The 24119-nt window shown below is 46.9% G+C and overlaps 1 protein-coding gene across 1 annotated transcript in view; it reads right to left on the bottom strand.

Moving 5' to 3' along the window:
* LOC146870530 (zinc finger BED domain-containing protein 5-like) overlaps nt 1-23797 on the bottom strand; it is a 128269-nt gene extending 104472 nt beyond the window's left edge. The window contains exons 1-4 of the mRNA XM_085643169.1: nt 23732-23797; nt 20929-21003; nt 20394-20579; nt 19045-20308 (exon numbers count right to left, since the gene is read on the bottom strand). Of these exons, the coding sequence (XP_085499295.1) occupies nt 19045-20308; nt 20394-20579; nt 20929-21003; nt 23732-23797 (1591 nt within the window). The remainder of the gene's footprint in view (nt 1-19044; nt 20309-20393; nt 20580-20928; nt 21004-23731) is intronic.
* Between the last annotated feature and the right edge of the window lie 322 nt (nt 23798-24119).

Genomic DNA, 24119 nt, shown 5'->3' with positions numbered 1-24119 from the left:
TGCACTACCCTAAACCTTAAAACACTGCCCCCAGCATGGCCCCCTACACTACACAAACACCACTGCACTACCCTAAACCCTAAAACACTACCCCATACAAAACACAAACACCACTGCACTACCCTAAACCCTAAATCTACCCCAGAATGACCCCCTACACTACCCAAACACCACTGCACTACCCTAAACCCTAAAGCACTACCCCCAGCATGACCCCCCACACTACACAAACACCACTGCACTACCCTAAACCCTAAACCCTAAAGCACTACCCCCAGCATGGACCCCTACACTGCCCAAACAGCACTGCACTGCCCCAAACTATAAAACACTACCCACAGCATGACCCCTACACTAACCAAACACCACTGCACTACCCTAAACCCTAAAACACAACCCCCTACACTACAGAAACACCACTGCACTACCCTAAACCCTAAAACACTACTCCAGTACGACTCCCTACACTAACCAAACACCACTGCACTACACTAAACCCTAAATCTACCCCCAGCATGACCCCCCACACTACACAAACACCACTGCACTACCCTAAACCCAAAAACACTACCCCGAGCAAGACCCCCTCACAACACAAACACCACTGCAATACCCTAAACCCTAAATCTACCCCAAACATGACACCCAACACTACACAAACACCACTACACTACCCTAAACCCTAAAACACTAACCCCAGCATTACTCCCTATGCAATAGAAACACCACTGCACTACCCTAAACCTCTAAAACACTACCCCCAGGAAGACCCCCTCACAACACAAACACCACTGCACTACCCTAAACCCTAAATCTACCCCAAACATGACCCCCAACACTACACAAACACCACTACACTACCCTAAACCCTAAAACACTACCCCCGGCATTACTCCCTATGCAATAGAAACACCACTGCTCTACCCTAAACCCTAAAACCCTACCTCCAGGAAGACCACCTCACAACATAAACACCACTGCGCTACCCTAAACCCTAAATCTATCCCAACATGACCCCCTACACTACCCAAACACCACTACACTACCCTAAACCCTAAAACACTACCCCCAGCATGAACGACTATACTACCCAAACACCACTGCACTACAATAAACCCTAAAACACTACCCCCTACACTACAAGAACACCACTGCACTACCCTAATCCCTAAAACACTACCCTAAGAACTACGCCATACACTACACAAACACCACTGTACTACCCTAAACCCTAAAACACTGCCCCCAGCATGACCCCCTTCACTACCCAAACACAACTGCACCACGCTAAACCCAAAAACACTACCCCCAGCATGAACCCCCACACTACTCAAACACCACTGCACTACTCTAAACCCCACAACACGACCCCCTACACTACACAAACACCACTGCACTACCCTAAACCCTAAAGCACTACCCCAGCACAACCCCTACACTACACAAATACCACTGCACTACCCTAAACTCTAAAACAGTAACCCCAGAATGACACCCTACACTACCCAAACACCACTGCACTACCCTATACCCTAAAACATGACCCCCTACACTACACAAACACCACTGCACTACCCTAAACCCTAAAACACCACCTCCTACAAAACACAAACACCACTGCACTACCCTAAACCCTAAATCTACCCCGACATGACCCCTACACTACCCAAACACCACTGCTCTACCATAAACCCTAAAGCACTACCTCAAGCATGAACCCCTACACTACCCAAACACCACTGCACTGCCCCAAACTATAAAACACTACCCCTAGCACGACCCCCTACACTACACAAGCACCACTGCACCACCCTAAACCCTAAAAATACTACCCCCAGCTTGACACCCTACACTACCCAAACACAACTGCACTACCCTAAACCCTAAAACACTGCCCCCAGCATGGCCCCCTACACTACACAAACACCACTGCACTACCCTAAACCCTAAAACACTACCCCATACAAAACACAAACACCACTGCACTACCCTAAACCCAAAAACACGACCCCCTACACTACACAAACACCACTGCACTACCCTAAACCCGAAAACACTACCCCCAACACAACCCCTATACTACACAAACACTACTGCACTACCCTAAACCATAAAACACTACCCCAGCACGACTCCCTACACTACCCAAACAACACTGCACTACACTAAACCCTAAATCTACCCCCAGCATGACCTCCCACACTGCACAAACACCACTGCACTACCCTAAACCCTAAAACACTACCCCCAGCATGACCCCCTACACTACACAGACACCACTGTGCTACCCTAAACCCTAAAACACTACCCCCAGCATGACCCCCCTACACTACACAGACACCACTGTGCTACCCTAAACCCTAACACACTACCCCAAGCATGACCCCTACACAACCCAAACACCACTGCACTATCCTATACCCTAAAACACTACCCCCAGCATTACCCCATATACTATTGAAACACCACTGCACTACCCTAAACCCTAAAACACTAGCCCGAGCAAGACCCCCTCACAACACAAACACCACTGCACTACCCTAAACCCTAAATCTACCCCAAACATGACCCCCAACACTACACAAACACCACTACACTACCCTAAACCCTAAAACACTACCCCCAGCATTACTCCCTATGCAATAGAAACACCACTGCACTACCCTAAACCCTAAAACCCTACCCCCAGGAAGACCCCCTCACAACATAAACACCACTGCGCTACCCTAAACCTAAATCTATCCCAACATGACCCCCTACACTACCCAAACACCACTACACTACCCTAAACCCTAAAACACTACCCCCAGCATGAGCCACTATACTACCCAAACACCACTGCACTACACTAAACACTAAAATACTACCCCCTACACTACAAAAACACCACTGCACTACCCTAATACCTAAAACAGTACCCTAAGAACGACGCCATACACTACACAAACACCACTGTACTACCCTAAACCCTAAAACACTACCCCCAGCATGACCCCCTTCACTACCCAAACACAACTGCACTACGCTAAACCCAAAAACACTACCCCCATCAGGAACCCCTACACTACTCAAACACCACTGCACTACTCTAAACCCCAAAACACTACCCCCTACACTACACAAACACCACTGCACTACCCTAAACCCTAAAACACTACCCCCAGAACAACCCCTACACTACACAAATACCACTGCACTACCCTAAACCATAAAACACAAACCCAGCACGACTCCTTACACTACCCAAACACCACTGCACAACACTAAACCCTAAATCTACCCCTAGCATGACCTCCCACACTACACAAACACCACTGCACTGCCCTAAACCCTAAAACACTATCCCCAGCACAAACCCCTATACTACACAAACACCACTGCACTACCCTAAACACGAAAACACTAACCCCAGCATGACCCCCACACTACCCAAACACCACTGCACTACCCTATACCCTAAAACATGACCCCCTACACTACACAAACACCACTGCACTACCCTAAACCCTAAATCACTACCTCCTACAAAACACAAACACCACTGCACTACCCTAAACCCTAAATCTACCCCGACATGACCCCCTACACTACCCAAACACCACTGCTCTACCATAAACCCTAAAGCACTACCTCCAGCATGAACCCCTACACTACCCAAACACCACTGCACTGCCCCAAACTATAAAACACTACCCCCAGCACGACCCCCTACACTACACAAGCACCACTGCACTACCCTAATCCCTAAAACACTACCCCATACAAAACACAAACACCACTGCACTACCCTAAACCCTAAATCTACCCCAGAATGACCCCCTACACTACCCAAACACCACTGCACTACCCTAAACCCTAAAGCACTACTCCCAGCATGAACCCCTACACTACCCAAACAGCACTGCACTGCCCCAAACTATAAAACACTACCCTCAGCACGACCCCCTACACTAACCAAACACCAGTGCACTACCCTAAACCCTAAAACACAACCCCCTACACTACAGAAACACCACTGCACTACCCTAAACCCTAAAACACTACTCCAGTACGACTCCCTACACTAATCAAACACCACTGCACTACACTATACCCTAAATCTACCCCCAGCATGACCCCCCACACTACACAAACACCACTGCAATACCCTAAACCCAAAAACACGACCCCCTACACTACACAAACACCACTGCACTACCCTAAACCCGAAAACACTACCCCCAACACAACCCCTACACTACACAAACACTACTGCACTACCCTAAACCATAAAACACTACCCCAGCACGACTCTCTACACTACCCAAACAACACTGCACTACACTAAACCCTAAATCTACCCCCAGCATGACCTCCCACACTGCACCAACACCACTGCACTACCCTAAACCATAAAACACTACCCCCAGCATGACCCCTACACTACCCAAACACCACTGCACAAGCCTACACCCTAAACACTACCCCCAGCATTAACCCCTATACTATAGAAACACCACTGCACTACCCTCAACCCTAAAACACTACCCCCAGCAAGACCCCCTCACAACACAAACACCACTGCACTTCCCTAAACCCTAAATCTACCCCCAACATGACACCCAACACTACACAAACACCACTGCACTACCCTTAACCCTAAAACACTACCCTCAGCATTACTCCTTATACTATAGACACCACTGCACTACCCTAAACCCTAAAACACTGCCCCCAGCATGAACCACTACACTACCCAAACACCACTGCGCTACACTAAACCCTAAAACACTACACCCAACACTTCAAAAACACCACTGCACTACCCTAATCCCTAAAACACTAACCCAAGAACGACCCCCTACACTACACAAACACCACTGTACTACCCTAAAACACTACACCCAGCATGACCCCGTTCACTACCCAAACACAATTGCACTACACTAAACCCAAAAACACTACCCCGAGCATGACCCCCTACATTAACCAAACACCACTGAACTACCCTAAACCTAAAAACACGACCCCCTTCACTATACAACCACCACTACACTATCCTAAACCCTCAAACACTACCCCAGCACGATCCCCTACACTACACAAACACCACTGCACAACCCTAAAACACTACCCCAGCACGACTCCCTACACTACCCAAACACCACTGCAATACACTAAACCCTAAATCTACCCCCAGCATGACCTCCCACACTACACAAACACCACTGCACTGCCCTAAACCCTAAAACACTATCCCCAGTACAAAGCCCTACACTACACAAACACCACTGCACTACCCTAAACTCTAAAACACTAACCCCAGCATGACCCCATACACTACCCAAACACCTCTGTACTACCCTATACCCTAAAACATGACCCCCTACACTACACAAACACCACAGCACCACCCTAAACCCTAAAACACTACCCACAGCATGACCCCCTACACTACACAAACACCACTGAACTACCCTAAACCTAAAAACACGACCCCCTTCACTACACAACCACCACTACACTATCCTAAACCCTCAAACACTACCCCAGCACGATCCCCTACACTACACAAACACCACTGCACAACCCTAAAACACTACCCCAGCACGACTCCCTACACTACCCAAACACCACTGCAATACACTAATCCCTAAATCTACCCCCAGCATGACCTCCCACACTACACAAACACCACTGCACTGCCCTAAACCCTAAAACACTATCCCCAGTACAAAGCCCTACACTACACAAACACCACTGCACCACCCTAAACCCTAAAACACTCCCCACAGCATGACCCCCTACACTACACAAACACCATTGCACTACCCTAAACCCTAAATCTATCCCAGCATGACCCCCTACATTACCCAAACACCACTGCGCTACCCTAAACCCTAAAGCACTACCCCCAGCATGAACCCCTACACTACCCAAACAGCACTGCACTGCCCCGAACTATAAAACACTGCCCACAGCACGACCCCCTACACTACCCAAACACCACTGCACTACCCTAAACCCCAAAACACTGCCCCCAGCATGACCCCTACACAACCCAAACACCACTGCACTATCCTATACCCTAAAACACTACCCCCAGCATTACCCCATATACTATTGAAACACCACTGCACTACCCTAAACCCTAAAACACTAGCCCGAGCAAGACCCCCTCACAACACAAACACCACTGCACTACCCTAAACCCTAAATCTACCCCAAACATGACCCCCAACACTACACAAACACCACTACACTACCCTAAACCCTAAAACACTACCCCCAGCATTACTCCCTATGCAATAGAAACACCACTGCACTACCCTAAACCCTAAAACCCTACCCCCAGGAAGACCCCCTCACAACATAAACACCACTGCGCTACCCTAAACCCTAAATCTATCCCAACATGACCCCCTACACTACCCAAACACCACTACACTACCCTAAACCCTAAAACACTACCCCAGCATGAGCCACTATACTACGCAAACACCACTGCACTACACTAAACCCTAAAATACTATCCCCTACACTACAAAAACACCACTGCACTACCCTAATCCCTAAATCAGTACCCTAAGAACAACGCCATACACTACACAAACACCACTGTACTACCATAAACCCTAAAGCACTACCCCCAGCATGAACCCCTACACTACCCAAACACCACTGCACTGCCCCAAACTATAAAACACTACCCCCAGCATGACCCCCTACACTACATAAGCACCACTGTACTACCCTAAAACACTACCCCAGCACGACACCCTACACTACCCAAACACCACTGTACTACCCTAAGCCCTAAAACACTGCCCCCAGCATGACCCCCTACACTACACAAACACCACTGCATGACCCTAAACCCTAAATCTACACCCAGCATGACCTCCTACACTACACAAACACCACTGCACTACCCTAAACCCTAAAACACTACCCCAAGCACGACATTCTACACTACACAAACACCTCTCTTGCGATATTTTAAAACCCGGGACATGTATCGGGTCTAGAGATCATCAGTTCAACTGGTACTTACTTGCACCCACTGGGGTGAACCACTCAAGAACTCCATCAGAGATCATCAGTTCAACAAGTACTTACTTGCACCCACTGGGGTGAACCACTCAAGAACTTCATGTACCAGCTTCCCTTGGGGCGACCCGGAGGAGGAGCTAGCGGAGTGCGGTCCATTGCGGTTGTTTACACAAACACCACTGTACTACCCTAAACCCTAAAACAATACCCCTAGCACGACCCCCTTCACTACCCAAACACAACTGCACAATGCTAAACCTAAAAACACTACCCCTAGCACAACCCCCTACAATACCTAAACACCACTGCACTGTCCTAAACCCTAAAACACAACCCCCAACACTACACAAACACCACTATGAGCCCCTACACTATACAAACACCACTGCACTACACTAACCCTAAAGCACTACCCCCAGCATGGACCCCTACACTACCCAAACACCACTGCACTACCCTAATCCATAAAACACTACCCCCAGCATGACACCCTACACTACCCAAACATAACTGCACTACCCGAAACCCTAAAACACTACCACCAGCACGACTCCCTACACAACCCAAACATCACTGCACTACCCTAAACCCTAAAACACTGCCCCAGCATGACCCCCTACACTACACAAACGCCACTGCACCACCCTAAACCCTAAAACACGACCCCCAGCATGAATCCCTATACTACCCAAACACCACTGCACTTCCCTAAACCCTAAAAAAATACCCCAAGAACGACCCCCTACACTACACAAACACCACTATAGTTCCCTGAACCCTAAAACACTACCCCCAGCATGACCCCCTTCACTACTCAAACATAACTGCACTACGCTAAACCCAAAAACACTACCTCTGCATGACCCCCTACACTACCCAAACACTACTGCACTACCCTAAACCCTAAAACACGACCACATACACTACCCTAAACCCTTAAACACTACCCACAGCATGACCCCCTACACTACACAAACACCACTGCACTACCCTAAACCCTAAAACACTAGCACCTCTTCACTACACAAGCACTACTGCACTACCCTAAACCCTAAAACACTACCTCCAGCACTACCCCTTACACTACACAAACACCACTGCACGACCCTAAACCCTAAATCTTCCCCCAGCATGACCCCCTACACTACACAAACACCACTGCACTACTCTAAACCCTAAAAAACTACCCCAAAAACGACCCCCTAAACTACACAAACACCACTATAGTTCCCTGAACCCTAAAACACTACCCCCAGCATGACCCCTTTCACTATTCAAACACAACTGCACTACGCTAAACCCAAAAACACTACCTCTGCATGACCCCCTACACTACCCAAACACTACTGCACTACCATAAACCCTAAAACACGACCACCTACACTACACAAACACCACTGCACTACCCTACACCCTAAAACCCTACCCCAGCACTACCATCTACATATCAAAACACCACTGTGCTACCCTAAATCCTAAAACGCTATCGCCAGAACGACCCCCTACACTACTCAAAACACCACTGCACTACCCTAAATATTAAAACACTATCCCCAGCACAACCCCCTTCACTACACAAACACCACTGCACTACCCTAAACTCTAAAACACTACCCACAGCATGATGCCCTACACTACCCAAACACCACTGCACTACACTAAACTCTAAAACACAACCCCCTGCACGACTCACTACACTACACAAACACCACTGTACTACCCTAAACCCTAAAACACTACCCCTAGCACAACCCCCTTCACTACCCAAACACAACTGCACTACGCTAAACCTAAAAACACTACCCCCAGCATAACTCCCTACACTACCAAAACACCACTGCACTACCCTAAACCCTAAAACACAACCCCCTACACTACATAAAAACCACTGCACTACCCTAAACCCTAAAACACTACTCCAGCACGACTCCCTACACTACCCAAACACCACTGCACTACACTAAACCCTAAATCTATCCCCAGCATGACCTCCCACACTACACAAACACCACTGAACTGCCCTAAACCCTACAACACTATCCCCAGCACAAATCCCTAGACTACTCAAACACCACTCCACTACCCTAAAAGCTAAAACACTAACCCCAGCATGACCCCCTACACTACCCAAACACCACTACACTACCCTATACCCTAAAATATGTCCCCCTACACTACACAAACACCACTGCACTACCCTAAGCCCTAAAACACAATCCCTTACAAAACACAAACACTACTGCACTACCCTATACCCTAAAACACGACTCCCTACACTACACAAACACCACTGCACTACCCTAAACCCTAAAACACTACCCACAGCATGACCCCCTACACTACCAAACACCACTGCACTACCCTAAACCCTAAAAGACTACCCCCTACACTACACAAACATCAGTGCACTACCCTAAACCCTAAAACACTACCCCCAGCATGACCCCCTACACTACACAGACACCACTGTGCTACCCTAAACCCTAAAACACTACCCTCAGCATGACCCCTACACTACCCAAACACCACTGCACTATTCTACACCCTAAAACACTACCCCCAGCATTACCCCCTATACTATAGAAACACCACTGCACTACCCTAAATCCTAAAACACTACCCCCAGCAAGACCCCCTCACAACACAAACACCACTGCACAACCCTAAACCCAAATCTACCCCCAACATTACCCCCGACACTACACAAACACCAACCCACTACCCTAAACCCTAAAACACTACCCCCAGCATTACTCCCTATACTTTAGAAACACCACTGCACTACCCTAAACACTAAAACACTACCCCCAGCAAGACGCCCTCACAACACAAACACCACTGCACTAGCCTAAACCCTAACTCTACCCCCAACATGACCCCCGCACTACAAAAACACCACTGCACTACCCTATTCCCTAAAACACTACCATCAGCATGACCCCCTTCACTACGCAGACACAACTGCACTACGCTAAACCCAAAAACACTACCCCCAGCATGACTCCCTACACTACCCAAACACCACTGACCTACTCTAAACCCAAAAACACGACCCCCTACACTACACCAACACCACTGCACTACCCTAAACCCTAAAACACTACCCCCAGCACAAACCCCTACACTACACAAACACCTCTGCGCTACCCTAAACTCATAACCACTAACCCCAGCATGACCACCTACACCACCCAAACACCACTGTACTACCCTATACCCTAAAACATGACCCCCTACACTACACAGACACCACTGCACTACCATAAACCCTAAAACACTACCTCCTACAAAACACATACACCACTGCACTACCCTAAACCCTAAATCAACCCCAGCATGACCCCCTACATGACCCAAACACCACTGCACTACCCTAAACCCTAAAGTACTACCCCCAGCATGAAACCCTACACTACCCAAACACCACTGCACTGCCCCAAACTATAAAACACTACCCCAGCACGACCCCCTACACTACCCAAGCACCCCTGTACTACCCTAAACACTAAAACACTGCCCCCAGCATGACCCTCTTCACTACACAAACACCACTGCACTACCTAAAACCCTAAAACACTACCACAATCATGACCCCCTACACTACACAAACACCACTGTACTACCCTAAACCCTAAAACACTACCCCAAGCACGACCCTCTTCACTACCCAAACACAACTGCACTATTCTAAACCTAAAAACACTACCCCCAGCACAACCCCCTACAATACCCAAACACCACTGCACTACCCTAAACCCTAAAACACAACCCCCTACACTACACAAACACCACTGACCTACCCTAAACCATAAAACACTACTCCAGCACGACTCCCTACACTACCCTAACACCACTACACTACACTAAACCCTCATCTACCCCCAGCATGACCTCCCACACTACACAAACACCACTGTACTGCCCTAAACCCTAAGACACTAACCCCAGCATGACCCCCTACACTACCCAAACACCACTGCACTACCCTATACACTAAAACATGAACCCCTACACTACACAAACACCACCACACTACCCTAAACCCTAAAACTCTACCCACTACAAAACACAAACACCACTGCATTACCCTAAACCCTAAATCTACCCCCAGCATGACCCCCAACATTTCCCAAACACCACTGCACTACACTAAACCCTAAAGCACTACCCCGGCATGAACCCCTACACTACCCAAACACCACTGCACTACCCTAAACCATAAAACACTACCCCAGCACGACACCCTACACTATCCAAACATAACTGCACTACCCTAAACCCTAAAACACTACCACCTGCACAACTCCCTACACTACCCAAACACCACTGTACTACCCTAAACCCTAAAACACTGCCCCCAGCATGACCCCCTACACTACACAAACACCACTGCACTACCCTGAACCCTAAAACTCTACCCCCAGCATGAACATCTATACTACCCAAACAGCACTGCACTTCCTGAAACCCTAAGCCACTAACCCCAGCATGACCCCCTACACTATCCAAACCCCACTGCACTACCCTATACCCTAAAATATGACCCCCTACACTATACAAACACCACTGCCCTACCCTAAACACTTACACACTACCCACAGCATGACCCCCTATACTACACAAACACCACTGCACTACCCTAAACCCTAAAACACTACACCCTACACTACCCAAACAACACTGCACTACCCTTAACCCTAAAACACTATCCTCAGCATGAACCCCTACACTATACAAACACCACTGCACTACCCGAAACCCTAAAACACTACCCCCAGCATGACCCCCTCACAACACAAACACAACTGCACTACCCTAAACCCTTTATCTACCCCCAGCATGACCCCCTATACTATCCAAACATCACTGCACTACCCTAAACCCTAAAACACTACCCCAGCATGACCCCCTACGCTACCCAAACAACACTGCACTACCCTAAACCCTAAAACACTACAACCAGCATGAACCCCTACACTACCCAAACTCCACTGCACTACCCTAAACCATAAAACACTACCCCAGCACGAACCCCTACACTACACAAGCACGACTGCACTACCCTAAACCGTAAAACACTACCCACAGCACGACACCCTACACTACCCAAACATAACTGCACTACCCTATACCCTAAAACACAACCACCAGCACGACTCCCTACACTACCCAAACACCACTGAACTACCCTAAATCCTAAATCTACCCCCAGCACAACCCCCTAGACTACTCAAACACAACTGCACTACCCTAAACCCTAAAACACTACTTCCAGCAAGACCCTCTTCACTACACAAGCACCACTGCACTGCCTTAATCTCTAAAACACTACCCCCAGCACGACCCCCTACACTACACAAACACCACTGCACTACCCTAAACCCTAAAAAAACTACCGCAAGAAAGACCCCCTACACTACACAAACACCACTATAGTTTCCTAAACCCTAAAACACTACTTCCAGTATGACTCCCTTAACTATGCAAACACAACTGCACTATGCTAAACCTAAAAACACTACTCCTGCATGACACCCTACACTACCCAAACTCTACTACACTACCCTAAACCCTAAAACACGACCACCTACACTACACAAACACCACTGCACTACCCTAAACACTAAAACACTACCCCAGCACTATCCCCTACATATCAAAACACCACTGTACTACACTAAATCCTAAAACACTATCCCCAGCATGATCCTCTACACTACACAAACACCACTGCACTACCTTAAACTCTAAAACACTACCCACAGCATGACACACTAAACTACCCAAACACCACTGCACTACCCTACACTCTAAACACAACCCCCAGCACGACTCACTACATTACACAAACACCACTGCACTACCCTAAACCCTAAAACACTGCCCCCAGCATGACACCCTACACTACACAAACACCACTGCATAACCCTAAACCCTAAATCTACACCCAGCATGACCTCCATTCACAACACAAACACCACTGCACTACCCTAAACCCTAAAGCACTTCCCCAGGCACGACCCACTCACTACAAAAACACCACTGTACTACCCTAAACCCTAAAACACTACCCCTAGCATGACCCCCTTCACTACCCAAACACAACTGCACTATGCTAAACCTAAAAACACTACCCCCAGCACAACCCCCTACAATACCCAAACACCACTGCACTACCCTAAACCCTAAAACACAACCCCCTACACTACACAAACACCACTGCACTACCCTAAACCCTAAAACACTACCACAGCACGACTCCCTACACTACCCAAATACCACTGCACTACACTAAACCCTAAATCTACCCCCAGCATGACCTCCCACACTACACAAACACCACTGCACTGCCCTAAACCCTAAAACACTATCCCCAGCACAAATCCCTACACTACCCAAACACCACTGCACTACCCTAAACCCTAAAGCACTACCCCCATTATGAAAACCTATACTACCCAAACACCACTGCACTTCCCTATACCCAAAACCACTAACCCCAGCATGACCCCCTACACTATCCAAACACCACTGCACTACCCTATATCCTAAAATATGACCCCCTACACTATACAAACACCACTGCAATACCCTAATCCCTAAAACACTACCCCTAGCACGACTCCATACACTACCTAAACACCACTGCACTACCCTAAACCCTAAAACACTACCCCCTACAGTACACAAACACCACTGCACTACCCTAAACCCTAAACCACTACCCCCGCATGACCCCCTATACGACACAAACACCACTGCACTACCCTATACCCTAAAATATGACCCCCTACACTATACAAACACCACTGCACTACCCTAAACACTTAAACACTACCCACAGCATGACCCCCTATACTACACAAATACCACTGCACTACCCTAAACCCTAAAACACTACACCCTACACTACACAAACACCACTGCACCACCCTAAACCCTAAAACACTACCTCCAGCATGACCCCTTACACTACACAAACATCACTGCACTACCCTAAACCCTAAAACACTACCCCAGCATGACCCCCTACACTACCCAAACAACACTGCACTACCCTAAACCCTAAAACACTATCCTCAGCATGAACCCCTACACTATACAAACACCACTGCACTACCCGAAACCCTAAAACACTACCCCCAGCATGACCCCCTCACAACACAAACACAACTGCACTACCCTAAACCCTTTATCTACCCCCAGCATGACCCCCTACACTACCCAAACACCACTGCACTACCCTAAACCCTAAAACACTACCCCAGCATGACCCCCTACACTACCCAAACAACACTGCAGTACCCTAAACCCTAAAACACTACAACCAGCATGAACCCCTACACTACCCAAACTCCACTGCACTACCCTAAACTATAAAACACTACCCCCAGCACGAACCCCTACACTACACAAGCACGACTGCACTACCCTAAACCGTAAAACACTACCCACAGCACGACACCCTACACTACCCAAACATAACTGCACTACCCTATACCCTAAAACACAAACACCAGCACGACTCCCTACACTACCCAAACACCACTGCACTACCCTAAACCCTAAATCTAGCCCCAGCACAACCCCCTAGACTACTCAAACACAACTGCACTACCCTAAACCCTAAAACACTACCTCCAGCAAGACCCTCTTCACTACACAAGCACCACTGCACTGCCTTAATCTCTAAAACACTACCCCCAGCACGACCCCCTACACTACACAAACACCACTGCACTACCCTAAACCCTAAAAAACTACCCCAAGAAAGACCCCCTACACTACACAAACACCACTATAGTTTCCTAAACCCTAAAACACTACTTCCAGTATGACCCCCTTAACTATGCAAACACAACTGCACTATGCTAAACCCAAAAACACTACTCCTGCATGACCCCCTACACTACCCAAACTCTACTACACTACCCTAAACCCTAAAACACGAACACCTACACTACACAAACACCACTGCACTACCCTAAACGTTAAAACACTACCCCAGCACTATCCCCTACATATCAAAACACCACTGTACTACACTAAATCCTAAAACACTATCCCCAGCACGATCCCCTACACTACACAAACACCACTGCACTACCCTAAACTCTAAAACACTACCCACAGCATGACACACTAAACTACCCAAACACCACTGCACTACCCTAAACCCTAAACACAACCCCCAGCACGACTCACTACATTACACAAACACCACTGCACTACCCTAAACCCTAAAACACTGCCCCCAGCATTACACCCTACACTACACAAACACCACTGCATAACCCTAAACCCTAAATCTACACCCAGCATGACCTCCTTCACTACACAAACACCACTGCACTACCCTAAACCCTAAAGCACTTCCCCAAGCACGACCCACTCACTACAAAAACACCACTGTACTACCCTAAACCCTAAAACACTACCCCTAGCACGACCCCCTTCACTACCCAAACACAACTGCACTATGCTAAACCTAAAAACAGTACCCCCAGCACAACCCCCTACACTACCCAAACACCACTGCACTACCCTAAACCCTAAAACACAACCCCCTACATTACACAAACACCACTGCACTACCCTAACCCCTAAAACACTACTCCAGCACGACTCCCTACACTACCCAAACACCACTGCACTACACTAAACCCTAAATCTACCCCCAGCATGACCTCCCACACTACACAAACACCACTGCACTGCCCTAAACCCTAAAACACTATCCCCAGCACAAATCCCTACACTACCCAAACACCACAGCACTACCCTAAACCCTAAAACACTACCCCCAGCATTAAAACCTATACTACCCAAACACCACTGCACTTCCCTATACCCTAAGCCACTAACCCCAGCATGACCCCCTACACTATCCAAACAGCACTGCACTACCCTATATCCTAAAATATGACCCCCTACACTATACAAACACCACTGCAATACCCTAATCCCTAAAACACTACCCCTAGCACGACTCCCTACACTACCCAAACACCACTGCACTACCCTAAACCCTAAAACACTACCCCCTACAGTACACAAACACCACTGCACTACCCTAAACCCTAAAACACTACCCCCCGCATGACCCCCTACACTACACAAACACCACTGCACTACCCTAAACCCTAAAACCCTACACTCTACACTACACAAACACCAGTGCACTACCCTAAACCCTAAAACACTACCTCCAGCACGACCCACTTCACTACCCAAACATAACTGCACTACGCTAAACCCAAAGCACTACCCCCAGTACCACCCCCTACACTACCCAAAAACCACTGCACTAGCCTAAACCCTTAAACATGACGTCCTACACTACACAAACAGCACTACACTACCCTAAACCCTAAAACACTACCCCCAGCCCGACCCCCTACACTACTCAAACGCCACTACACTACCCTAAACCCTAAAACACTATCCCCAGCACAAACCCCTACACTACCCAAACACCACTGCACTACCCTAAACCCAAAAACACTAAACCCAGCATGACACCCTTCACTAGCCAAACACCACTGCACTACCCTATACCCTAAACCATGACTCCCTACACTACACAAACACCACTGCACTACCCTAAACCCTAAAACACTACCCACAGTATGACCCCCTACACTTCACAAACATCACTGCACTACCCTAAACCCTAAAACACTTCCCCTACACTACACAAACACCAGTGCACTACCCTAAACCCTAAAACACTACCCCCAACATGACCCCCTAGACTACACAAACACCACTGTACTACCCTAAACCCTAAAACACTATGCCCAGCATGACCCCCTACACTACCCAAACACCCCTGCACTATCCTACACCCTAAATAGTATCCCCAGCATTACCCCATACACTATAGAAACACCACTGCACTACCCTAAACCCTAAAACACTACCCCCAGCTCAACCCCCTCACAACACAAACACCACTGCACTACCCTAAACCCTAAATCTACCCCCAACATGACCTCCTACCCTACCCAAACACTACTGCACTACCCTAAACCCTAAAACACTACCCCCAGCATGAACACCTACACTACCCAAACACCACTGCACTACCCTAAACCCTAAAACACTGCCCCCAGCACTACCCCCTATACTACACAAACACCAGTGCACTACCCTAAACCCTAACACACTACCCCAGCACTACCCCTACACTACCCAAACACCACTGCACTACCATAAACCCTAAATCTACCCCCAACATGACCCCCTACCCTACCCAAACACTACTGCACTACCCTAAACCCTAAAACACTACCCCCAGCATGAACACCTACACTACCCAAACACCACTGCACTACCCTAAACCCTAAAACACTATCCCCAGCACTACCCCCCCATACTACACAAACACCACTGCACTAAACTAAACCCTAAAACACAACCCCCGCACAACCCGCTACCCTACACAAACACCATTGCACTACCCTAAACCCTAAAACACTACCCCAGCACGACCCCCTTCACTACTCAAGCACAACTGCACAACGCTAAACCCAAAAACACTATCCCCATCACGACCGCCTACACTACTCCAAAAACCACTGCACTAGCCTAAACACTAAAACACGAACCCTACACTACAGAAACACCACTGCACTACCCTAAACCCTAAAACACTACCCCCAGCATGACCCCCTACACTACACAAACACCACTGCACTACCCTAAACCCTAAAACACCACCCCCTGCAGTACACAAATAACACTGCACTACCCTCAACCCTAAAACACTACCCCATCACGACCCCCTACACTACACAAACACCACTGCACTACTCTCAACCCTAAAACACTGCCCCCAGCACGACCCCCTACACCAGAGGTCTTCAAACTTTTGTAGGTTGAGCCCCCCCAACTGAATTTTTTGACATGTCGGCCCCCCCACCACCTGACAGAAATTTCTCCCGCATATCCCGGGCCATATCCGTCAAATAATGTTCAACGCAATAGGAGTTTAGTGAACTGTAAGTTTGCGAGTGGGTGTGGTTAATGACAGAGTCATATTACACAGTTTAAAACAAAATGTTCCAAGATAAAATGTGTGCAAATTGTTTTTACTAGGATGCTTAGTTTTACACATGACAGATTGATAAAAACACCACCAACATTAATGTGATGGGTGTGCCTGTTTTTTACCACAGAGACGGTCAATCTGTGGATGGATTTTTGCTACTGCCATCCTCAGGTTGTGCTCCACATCCAGTCTTTAACGGTACTTAGTCTTTAATACCGCAAGTGCTGAGAACCCAATCTCACATAAATACGACGAGTTGAAAGGCAAGAGAGTTTTGATAGCAGTTTCTCTCAAAGCTGAATATTCTGCAGACATTTTCAGCCAAAACTCTCCCAGTGAGACTTTGCTGAAATGCATCTGCAGAGTGCGGTCACTTTGGAGATCAATGAGTTCCTGCTGCATACGAATCGGGAGATGGCTTGCCACTAGGCCTGGGCTAAATTTCTGTTCCGCTCGCGGAAATTGCGATAATTTGAAATTTTCGCGTTCCGCGGAGAGCGCGAAAATGGCAAAATTTCCGCATTCCGCAGCTTAGCGATAATTTGTTTCTTGCTCGCGCTGTAAAATAATACATTCTCGCGCGCGTGCGACCGCCTTACCTGAATCCCCGCGTTCGCCGACAAGTTTTCCCGATCCGGTCGCGTTCTCCACGAGATGTTGGATTGTTGGTAGCTATTTGCGCTGTCTTGCGACAGTTCGCGCCCGCAGTAATGTCATTGCTCGCGCGATCACGTCTTTCTTCTCGCGATCATGCACCGCGAGAAGAGTGAAAACAAGATGGCCGCGCCCGCGAGCAACCGCATGGGTAAGTTGGCGAGCCGCAACCATGCAGAAAATACCGCGAACGGGCGGGAAAAATACTTCTGCATCTTCGCGATATTTCCGCGTGTTTGCGGAGATTTTTAACATTTTCGCGATAATTTGCGAAAGTCACTTTCCCAAATTCCGCCCACCCCTACTTGCCACCTCTGCCAGAAATGGTTGAAAGACCCAGTCATTGAAGTGATCGTTGTCCTCAGGAAAATACTTTTGCAAACTGTCCCTGAGAGATGTCAGGTGATTTTTTATTATCTCAGCCACACTTGAAAGTTTACACTCAGTCTCCGCAAGTGCATCTACTAAACATGGAAACTGCTCAAACAGGCCATCTTCAACTAGTCTTCTCCATAATTCAAGCTTCTTCTTGAATGCAGTTATTCTTTTATTCATGCTAAAAGAAGTCACATTAGCTCCTTGCAGCGACAGATTCAGGGAATTTAATTTCTCAAAAATGTCAGCAAGGTATGCTAGAAGCACAAGCCAGCGGGGATTGCATAGTTGTTCTGCTTTGCAGGGGTCAAAACACAGAAGAAACTGCCGTACTTCATTCCTTAATTCGAAGATGCGACACAGCACTTTCCCCCTGGACAACCACCGCACTTCTGTATGAAACAGCAAGCCATCATGCTCGGCTCCCATTTCTGCACATAAAATTGCAAATAGACGAGCTCTTGTGGGATGGGTCTTTATAAAATTTACTATTTTTATAGCAGAATTCAGCACATCCTCTAGTTCGCTGTCCATGTTTCGAACAGCAAGGGCTTCCCGGTGTATCATACAGTGAGTCCACAGAATATGTGGAGCCACTTTCAATACATTAGCTTTTAGGCCAGCCCTAGCACCACACATTGAAGGAGCACCATCTGTGCAGATTCCAACACAGTTTTCCCATGTTAAGCCATGGATATTCAGGAAGTCATTGATAATGACAAACAAATCGGATCCTGTTGCCCGCCCCTTGATTGGCTTGCAAAATAAAAAATCTTCTAATACTAATGATTCATGACAGTAACGAACATAAGCAATTAAATGGGCATCCTTTGACACATCAGTTGCTTCATCCAGCTGCAAAGCAAACAAACTTGATTTCAACCAGGCTATGAGCTGTCCCTGGATATCTTCTGACATGTCAGAGATGCGGCGGCAAACTGTTGTGTCTGAAATGGGGATACTTTTTAACTTCTCTGCTGCTTTTTCACCTAGCATTGTCCTAGCTACGTCGAGCAATGCTGGGAGAATCACCTTTTCTCCATCTACAAAGGGCCTTTTGTTTTTGGCAATGTGGTATGCTACTTGGTATGAGGCTTTTAATGCATTTGCAGGAGTATTTGCCACATGTTTCACCGCTTCTTTCTGCTGAGTTATCTCTTGCAACTTCCTGGCAAAAAAAATCTCTGCTTTTTCCTGCTAGAGACCCATGTTTCGTTTCAAAGTGATGTCTTAATTTGGTTGGCTTCAAGCTGTCTTTAGCTAAGATCACGCCACAAACCACACACTGTGGTCTACTTTCTCCACTAACAGCAATGCAGGTGAAACCAATATCCAAATAGGAGGAATCATATTTCCTTGTTTTTGCAGCTTTTCTCTCTCCAACTGTTTCTGTTTCAGCCTTTCGCTTGAGCACTCTACCATCTTTTGGGAGCAGAAAACGATCCATATCAAATGCCTGATTAACCTAAGATACAAAATGTGAAGCTGCATGTTAATGAATAGTACATGGCTGCAATTTTACAGCTGCATGAGGTACAGGAGGTTTTTAACTTTGTAGTTTAAAAAAAAAACATCTTTAAAAAAAATCTTCTTATGGTTTAAATAAAATAAATTTGGATAAAAGAATCATTCTGTGGTTGGTGGATAAAAAGTAATTCCAGCTCATCCAGGCTTTAAGTAGGTGCTCCCAATATTGATCCAGTATGTATATGCTGTATACCACCGATGAGGCTCTGCAAGTTACTTGTTCAAAGGTTAGTGAGGGCAAACTTCAGCACTGCTCCTTCACCCAACATTCAAAAACAAATGCATACCTTCTTATTAACTTCCTCAGATGTTTCTTCTGCTTGAATAGGAGTCCTCGGCCTAGCGATCAAGTAGCTTTTTCCCTTGCAATGAAGAGAAAATGTTCAAGACATATTACTTGCATGTTCTCAGTATGTTCGCACGAGACACCATGAAAGCTCGCGAGATCAAAATCAGAGATGGGCAAGGGAGTGAATGGCATGCCTAGAAGTTACTTGCTGCCTTATCTTAAGGACAAATAAAATACGCTGTGATCTGCAAGTTATTAGTTGAAGTTAAAAATTTGATTTCTGGCAAGGCCACGTTAGCAGTTCCTTCTTGCACTTTTGCACATAATCACAACTTGCACATGTGACTAATGTAATGTGCACTCTGCAGAGAAGCACAGGATTGGATGAGCATGCATTTAGAACAACTTTAGGACCCAGTGACAGGCACTGTGAGAAACTTGCACTGCCTTTGATTCTCAACTTCGGAGGTCATAATTGTGGTTTTTGGACTGTTTAAGTATGGACGCATAATTTGCATGGAGCCCTGGCCTTTGCTCATACACCTTTGCAATATTACAGATGGATGGCCAGAGCAAAAAAAGCACTGGGAAAAATAACTTATTCTACTGCATCAAAAAGGGTTCATACAACATGTGCCGCTGGATTCAAGCAAGCCTGGCTGAAGACGGCTGTAATGCCAGAAACCGGTCCTAGGAAGCTTGTTTCTGGTCCAGGGAAGGCATGGCTTGGCAGTTCGGGCTGGACTGTTCCCATGAGGCACAGGGTCAGACTGATTTGCATATGGCCATGTCTGAACTGGGGTGGCAGAGTGGGCTAAAGAACGGTGATGGATCAAACCCAGATCTGTTGACTGGGTGTGAGTGTTTGATTGGTTCTGATGCTCCGTCCATCACCACCCCCTTTTGTACCGCTTTGTTCGCCATAAGTTGGCAGGGTATGCTCAGACGTAAGTCCCTTGCTCACTTTGCCACTGGATTCAAGCAAGCCTGGCTTAAGATGGCTGTAATGCCAGCAACCGGTCCTAGGAAGCTTGTTTCTGGTCCAGGGAAGGCATGGCTTGGCAGTTCGGGCTGGACTGTTCCCATGAGGCACAGGGTCAGACTGATTTGCATATGGCCATGTCTGAACTGGGGTGGCAGAGTGGGCTAAAGAACGGTGATGGATCAAACCCAGATCTGTTGACTGGGTGTGAGTGTTTGATTGGTTCTGATGCTCCGTCCATCACCACCCCCTTTTGTACCGCTGAATGGCATCTGGAACAGAACAAGGAGGGCTCCTGGGATACAATCAAAAAGGGTTCATACAACATGTGCAGCTGAATGGCATCTGGAACAGAACAAGGAGGGCTCCTGGGATACTCCGTACCGCCACTCTGTACCTTTTTTTAAAATTTGTATTAAAAATATAAATCTCTCCTATGCCAAAGCTAAGGCTCCATTGGTTAAGACACCACCTTGATATATTGGGAAAAATTGAAGGGCGAAAATGAGGAGTGCGTTGTCTGAATGTAGGGTGCATTCCCATACACTTGATGTCAGCATGTCTTTTCCGGCGGCGTAGGATTTCACACATAAGTTAAACCAGCGCTATTATGGCATTACCCAGGGATCGAGGGTGGAGGAAATAAATAACGTGCTGATCCTGCAACAAACTACCAGTTTTATGATTAGGGTTGCCTGCTCATTATTTTGATGTCCCAGCCGGTACAAACATAAGCAGTCACCTAAAGCGGTATTTTCAGCACTTATCTATGCATACTTCGCACAGCAAATATAAATAGAAAGCACTTTAAAATGTGTTCTAGGGCGGCCTGAAAGATCCATGACTGACAGGGAACAAAGACAGAAAATGAATAAATACTTCTTTATTATTAACCCATATTTAGTGTCAAGACAGGCAATTTGCAGGGTGTTCATACAACACATGGCTGGCATTTTTATTTTGGCAACTTGAAGCCCTTCTAGTCCTGTGGGTGGTGCTGCCTGCCTGTATAATTCTAAAAAAAACTACGTATTTTCCCGCTTGGCTGCTGTGCTCTTCTAAATGCAGCCCAAGTGCAACATTCGACACAATTACCTGGGAGACCTATGTAATTGTCGAACTCCAGCTCAGGAATAATTTAGAGAAAGTTAAACATTTTCCAATTATTTACAAACAGGTTTGAAATAGTGTAATTTAGCTTCTCTGTGCATACCCAGGAGCTGCTGCCCTAAAGGTACCTCTGAATACATCCCCCTGGGATGGTGGTGCACCCCCCCTTGATTGATGAACTCTGAATTAAGTGTACCCGAATACCTCATTCCACATTTTGCATGTCACACCATTGCCCCAAAATCTTTCGGTGTTTCCATGTGTAGGACTCTTAATGTCAATTGGTCTCCTGAGAAGTGCAGAGCTGCCAAGGTTTCAGATTGCTATGTGTGACATTTCCATAATGCTAGTGCCTTATGAGTGACATTTCAACGACTATGACACTTTCTCGCAAGCAAAATCAAGCAAAGAAGATGAGGGAAACAAATATTAGAAATCACACCCAGCTGAGCAAGGAGAAACTCCTAAGAAGTCACTGAACTAAAGTGTGCAACAGGACTCAATACTTCATGACTAGGTAAAGCACTTGGTAGATGTTTCATTGAGACATAGAAGTGTTCCTAAAATCTTACCAAATATAACAATAAAAAACACTTCCAATTTTTGTTTGATTCTTGAAACCGCCTGTACTTAATGAGTTTCACAGATATGTGCGCTTTTACCACCATATATTTTTAGAAGTCCCTTTGTGAAGCATAAGTTTGGATACCTGACCTAATGAAGAACCATCAGTGTTGAAACCCACAGCATTGACTTTTAACAAGGACAACAACATTATGTTTTGAGTCTGGGTGAGGCAGAGAACTGTGACCGTACCCCTAATAAGACTGCACATGTTGCTCACTCTGCATTGATTTCAATAGCCACAGGGCTCTGATCGTGAAGCCCAGTTTGCTCTGATTTTCCTTTAGAACTATTACTGTCATCCTACATTAAATATTATGGCTGTATTACACTAGATATGAAGGCTACTCTGCACGAATGAGGATTCCCACTTTTCACTAATTTTTATGGTTATTCTGTCTCTAGTTAACATTACCACTTTGAGACTGACATTCATTTACTATTAAACCGAAACTCTCAACCAGCTCTGACTT

The sequence above is a fragment of the Triturus cristatus genome, chromosome 1_1 (genome assembly GCF_964204655.1).
Source record: "Triturus cristatus chromosome 1_1, aTriCri1.1, whole genome shotgun sequence".
Classification (NCBI taxonomy): domain Eukaryota; kingdom Metazoa; phylum Chordata; class Amphibia; order Caudata; family Salamandridae; genus Triturus; species Triturus cristatus.
Note: the sequence above shows the minus strand (reverse complement) of the source record. Positions and strands in the feature narration are given on the sequence as shown.